The 5,569-nt window shown below is 36.8% G+C and overlaps 1 protein-coding gene across 8 annotated transcripts in view; it reads right to left on the minus strand.

Annotated features, from left to right (window-relative positions):
• The window catches only part of LOC102677037 (protein outspread), a 194,650-nt gene that overhangs the window by 23,279 nt on the left and 165,802 nt on the right, over window positions 1-5,569 (minus strand). For all 8 annotated transcript variants that reach the window (XM_031515246.1, XM_031515250.1, XM_031515252.1 and 5 more), the window contains one exon: window positions 1,888-2,076. In XM_031515246.1, the coding sequence (XP_031371106.1) occupies window positions 1,888-2,076 (189 nt within the window). The remainder of the gene's footprint in view (window positions 1-1,887; window positions 2,077-5,569) is intronic.

The following is a 5,569-nucleotide window of genomic DNA, read 5'->3' on the forward strand; positions in this document are numbered from 1 at the left end:
TAGTTACATGCATCTGTTTATCCCCCGACAGGATCGTATAAATGGAGTTCTACTATACTCGTCTCGTGAGAATTTTCATGGTTGTACAGTGATACGATCACGTGTTTTCTTAGGGAAGAAAGAAAGAGACATTCTTTTATTTATTAATTTTTATTTTTTTATTTTTTTGTATTTGGCGCGAAAAAAAGGATAGCGGTTGAAATTGTATCTGCTGTCGGTAAGGCAGGTTGATTGGAAGGTACATAGTAATAAATTCTAGTGGATAATTGGAGTATTCGAGTTCTATCAGATGATTTTATAGATAAGAATTTGTAATGGTAGGAATAAACATGGAGTTAAGATATAGTAGGATGAAGGTAGGAAAAGTATCGTTGTACAGGTACTGGTACTGGAATGGGTCTGCAATTAGACGGCTAGTTATCCAGGGAATATCTGACAATTCACCGTGTGATTCAGTTTTCAGCAAAGAAGAGCATCCATTAAATCGATGATAAGATTTGAATATTCGATTATTCGAGAGGAATGAAACAACCTGGATTTAGTGACAACGCATTAATTTGTAAAGCAGTTTGCGATGAGAAAAAGCTTGACGATTAACCCTTCGACAAGACCAAATCGTTTTACGCTCACTTTTAAATTGCCAATTTATACAGATATAAGCAAAGACCATAAATCTACAGTAAGTTTATACTGCAAACAATGCTGCAAACAGAAAAACCTAAATTTAAATGAGGATAATCGAGAAGAATTTTAAACAAAGAAAATGAATTCTTATTTAATATACGAAATATACTAACGAAATAAAAAAACCATATAAAAAATACGAATACGTTTCTTTATCGTATGATATATCCAAGATAAATTACGTATCATTAAAATTATATTTTAAAAAATAACGACATTTCACGCACCAATAATATCCATAATAATAAATTTCAATTGAATGGTAAAAAAAAAAAAAAAAGTTGACTCGCTCTCGTCAATGAAACTCTCGCCAATAAAAAAAGATTTCCAATGGACTGATTTTATCAAAGATTTATCGACCTCGAAGGATTCGAACGTTAATTTTCATCGAGAAAATGAAAAGAAAAAAAAAAATGAAATAATGGAATTCGCGTAGGCAGAAGGTTGGAAAATCCGAGGGCGGCCGCGTAGTCGCGATTCATTTCCCGCGAGAATAGCTATTTCCGCTGGTGAGACAAGTCGACGCGACTGGTATTACTGTAACAACCGTGACAGCACAAGGATATAGTAATGATTATGCGAATATCGTAATCAACGAATGACAGGGATCCTTCAGTCACCTTCTTTCTTCGAATTGGATCAATCAGAATCGTATAAATTCGCACCCTCTTTTTTGCGATTCGAAGGAATCGAGATTTAATTCGAAATATTTTCGTAAACAGAATCGCTTAACAAAGATCCTTTTTTGTGCTTTAACATTTCGATCGGTGTATGCATAATTGGAACGTATCTGCAAGGAGAATCTTCTTTGATTGATTCTAATTGTACCTTGACACCGACGATTAAAGTATTTCTTTCCCATAATTGATACTATTAGCGGAATTAATTTAAGTTGACAATGGTAATAAATTCTCTTTTGCATGAAAGAGAGAGTGATAAATTTTAATGGGAGTGAAACGAGATTTTGTAATTAAATTTAAATCTGATTATTAGTTAAATTCGACTAATTAATGATACTAATAAAATTTTTTATAAATAAATTTAAAATATCTTGAATCATCCTGTTCATCCTGATTGAAAAATTATTATACAAGATTAATACAAATAATCTGTTAATTTCAAAGCTTTCACTACGAGAAGAGAATGAAAGAAGAAATGCTAATGCTAAATTTTTCTAGTTAATTTCGAATTTAATGTACAGACCTTGTTCCTCGAGTAGACCTGAAGCACATCGGCCCACCATCTGGTTTCCTCGCGGCACGTGCCCTTCACGAAGGTAACTCCTTCCGGAGAGGTGATCGCCAGGCTGTACGGATGTCCGGTGATATCCTCGGCAGCAGCAACTTCCAACACACGAGTCATATCGATCCTCGCTTGAGGAACTGTCTCCGGCTGCAACAAAAATATCGCACGTTTCGTTGGTAACGATTGAACGACTTTTCTTTCTATTATAATTTCCATATTTTAACTAGCAATTTAATCGAATATGATGATTAAATAGCGGGATAATAGTCGATGTATAATTCAACGAAATATATTGGTTCGACGACGATCGATGCGAGACGAATTATATTCAAGAACTTACTCGAGGAAGACCTAGAAACACAGAAACGCCAACCGAGCCAATTGAGTTGCAATTTAACTCTTTATGCGGAACGACTTCGTTCTCGATCGATATGAAGCAATTAAAACGTCCTCGTTGATCGGTCATTGATCGTATGTAAATTCAAATGTGGCGATATATCGGAGGAGATGTCATTGGATGTCTCAATTAGAGTTTCAATGGACGACTTCAATAGTCTTAAATAATAAATTGCTCCAATTCCTCGCTATTCAGAGCCATGTGTTCAAAGGTTAGGTAGGCACATTTAAGATACCTTTGACTTAAATTAATTTAATCAGAGTTCACTTTCACCTTTAGATTAATTTACAATTAATATAATTTAGATGATGATAATAAAATCTGATAATACGATATAAATTTTTCGATCATCGTTGCTTCAATAATCTCAAAAAATACGATTGCAAAAATAACTGTTACGTTAACGGTGCCAAGTTATCCGGCACAAAAATGGCGGTGGCGGAAGTTAAATTAGACGCAACACAACGCGATCGAAGACGTTTTAAAGGGACGAAAGATGATCGACGTGTCGAAGAATGTATCGAAACGGCAAATATTATAACCGCAAAGCAACAAAGCGGGTAAATATTATAATAAGCCGCATCCTCCAACCCGGTCGACCGGTTTTCCCCTTACACGCAAAACATCGAATCAAACAACGATCTCCTCTTTTTAATCGATCTGGCAAACTACCAGGAAACATTCAACCGGCTAAACATCCAACCGTTTTTACCGTTCGTTTTCGACGGGTCTCTCGGAGAGCCCCGCTATAACCGTGTCGAACGATCGAGAAGGACAGATATCCGCGCAACAGAGAGCCAGGTTTCACCGTAATTTCACGTTTATTTGTTCACCGTGGCGTATTCGCGTCCCGCCACGCGTTTTATTGCAAACGGGATAATTTAGCGCGTCGTATATACCGAGGACAGTAAAAACCGCGTGACCGCGGCGGAAGGTGGAAACGAATAAAACCATCCTATAGTTGCAACTTTGTCGCTTCGACATTTCGAAGACCGGAAATCGCCGGTTTCTCTCTCGGCTGTTCCGCCGAAATCGTAAAACGCGCCACTACCAGGGGAATAACCCAGCAATTTTCGCCTCGTAAAATACGAAACCGAGTCGATTTCTGCGTGGAGACAGCGGAAAGGATAATTGGTGATAGGAGGGAACATTTTGATTGTTCTTCTAGGGAAAGAGGGAAGCGATCTAGCTAGAGATGAAAATGCTGTAATTTCATCGATCGGTTAATTTTTACGATCGAAATTCGATTGGGAAAGAGGGAAAGAGAAGTGTTGTTAGAAATGAGAATTCGTTTCGTTTGATCGATTTTCGCGATTATATCGAAGATTTTGATTCGTGAGGGAATCGTGAAAATGTTTGAGTATAGGGGGAGTATAATTAAAAATTTCTGCAAATCGAGGAAAAAATGAAATTTATGTTTTATATAAATTTATTTGATATTTTAATAATATTATTAAAATTTACGAAAGAGAAATCTCTTGATTTCTAACAGTTTTTATTTTTCTTTCAGTTTATAGCTATATCTATGCTGATAATATATTTAACTTGAATTTTTCCTACCTTCGATTTCTTTTTTATTATAAATTGCTATTTAAGATTATTTATAATTCAGGAAAAATCTATAATTGTGGTGGAAATTTGGATTTTTCGACTCGATCAACGGGTTATTACAGGTTGTAAAGAAATTTTTCTTTATTGGATATCTTGTTCGGTTGATACGACTGATTGGTAGCCAAGGATGTGTGATTGGTCTCATTAATTGCGTTATTTAGGTTATCGAGCGATTCGATGTTCTTTCCAATGTTACGATCGAACTGGATGTTGTTTCTGATAAGCATGGGACTAATTATACATCTGGAAACTCGAACACGCGGGAATAATTTTTTTTCTCGAATAAAACTTTTATTATCCTCCTGCATACTTAATAACTCCTCGAATGCCACGATCCGATCGAACGATATCGAAACGAAATCACAAATTTGTAATACTTTCCCTCGGAATAAAAAAAAAAATTCTCTAAATCCCATTATTCCTTTAACGAAACAAATACAAAAAAAAATAACAGAGAGTTCGAAAGAAAATTTCTCTTCGATTACTCTTTATCCTCAAAGTGCCTACTTTCCTCCCAAACAACCAAACTCCCGTACATCGATCAGAATTCACAGCGATGATGTAACCACTCGCTCGATCGAACTTGGATTCCCCCCTCGATCCCTCGAACCCTTTTCAACTTTCCTTCACTGGCGTGACGGCCAGTTTTTTTAAACGTTGGGCCCGTACCACGTGAAACCGGCCACGTCAATCGAACGTTCGAAACGATAATCACCGTGCGAGATGATACTTGGTCGCAGTCACGAACCCGGGGTTTCAACGTTTCAAAAGGCGGGCATTTTCACCGTCCCGCTGCTCCTTTTTCCTACCCGGTTTCCTCTGCCGATTATACACGGATCGCGGCCGGCCTCTGCAGATTTCACGACGCTCTTTTCACGGATCTTTCTTACTCGACTTTCTAAGACCAATAAGGAAGCTCCGATTCTTTTTTCTTCTTCTTCTTCTTCTTCGTCTTCCTCTTCTTTTTCTCCACTCGCTCGTGGATAGAAACCGGTAGCTACTGTGTCGAGTAATCGATTGGAAACATCGACGGTGGTGCCACGTTTTTCCAAACTGGTACGTGCCATTATATCGCACTTTCGATAATTCTCCTTTTTTTTTCGCTTTTTTTTTAGCATGTTAAGGTTTTAGTTAAGGTTTCTATAATCTATTCGACAGAAAGATCAGAGAAGGGAATTTGCTCGGAATGGACGATTGTCGAGGATACGATTCATCGATCATTTTGCACTTCAAAGGGGATAATCCGTAATTGGAAGAGGGATTATCTATCGATTATCTCTTGATGATCGTCGATACAGCATTCTTTTTACAACAGATTGACGACGAATTGAAATATACGACAAGATGTATTAAATAATTCAATCTATTAATTGGCCTCTTGTTTTATTGAAATTATAAAAAAACAAAAATTTAATACGCGATACAATTATATTAACGATTAATACGAAGAGAAGATAAAATTTTCGTGAAAGTTACAGTTAAGCTTCTCACGAGATTCGTTTCGCCATTACTTCACGTTCCCAATACCTACATTGATGTATCATCGATGTCGGCGATGGCACAAAGTTGCAACACCGATCAAAATTACACCTTTCTCGAGGCTTAAACGAGACTTCTTTTTTTTTTTTTTTT

Source organism: Apis dorsata, unplaced genomic scaffold (genome assembly GCF_000469605.1).
Source record: "Apis dorsata unplaced genomic scaffold, Apis dorsata 1.3 scaffold_59, whole genome shotgun sequence".
NCBI lineage: Eukaryota > Metazoa > Arthropoda > Insecta > Hymenoptera > Apidae > Apis > Apis dorsata.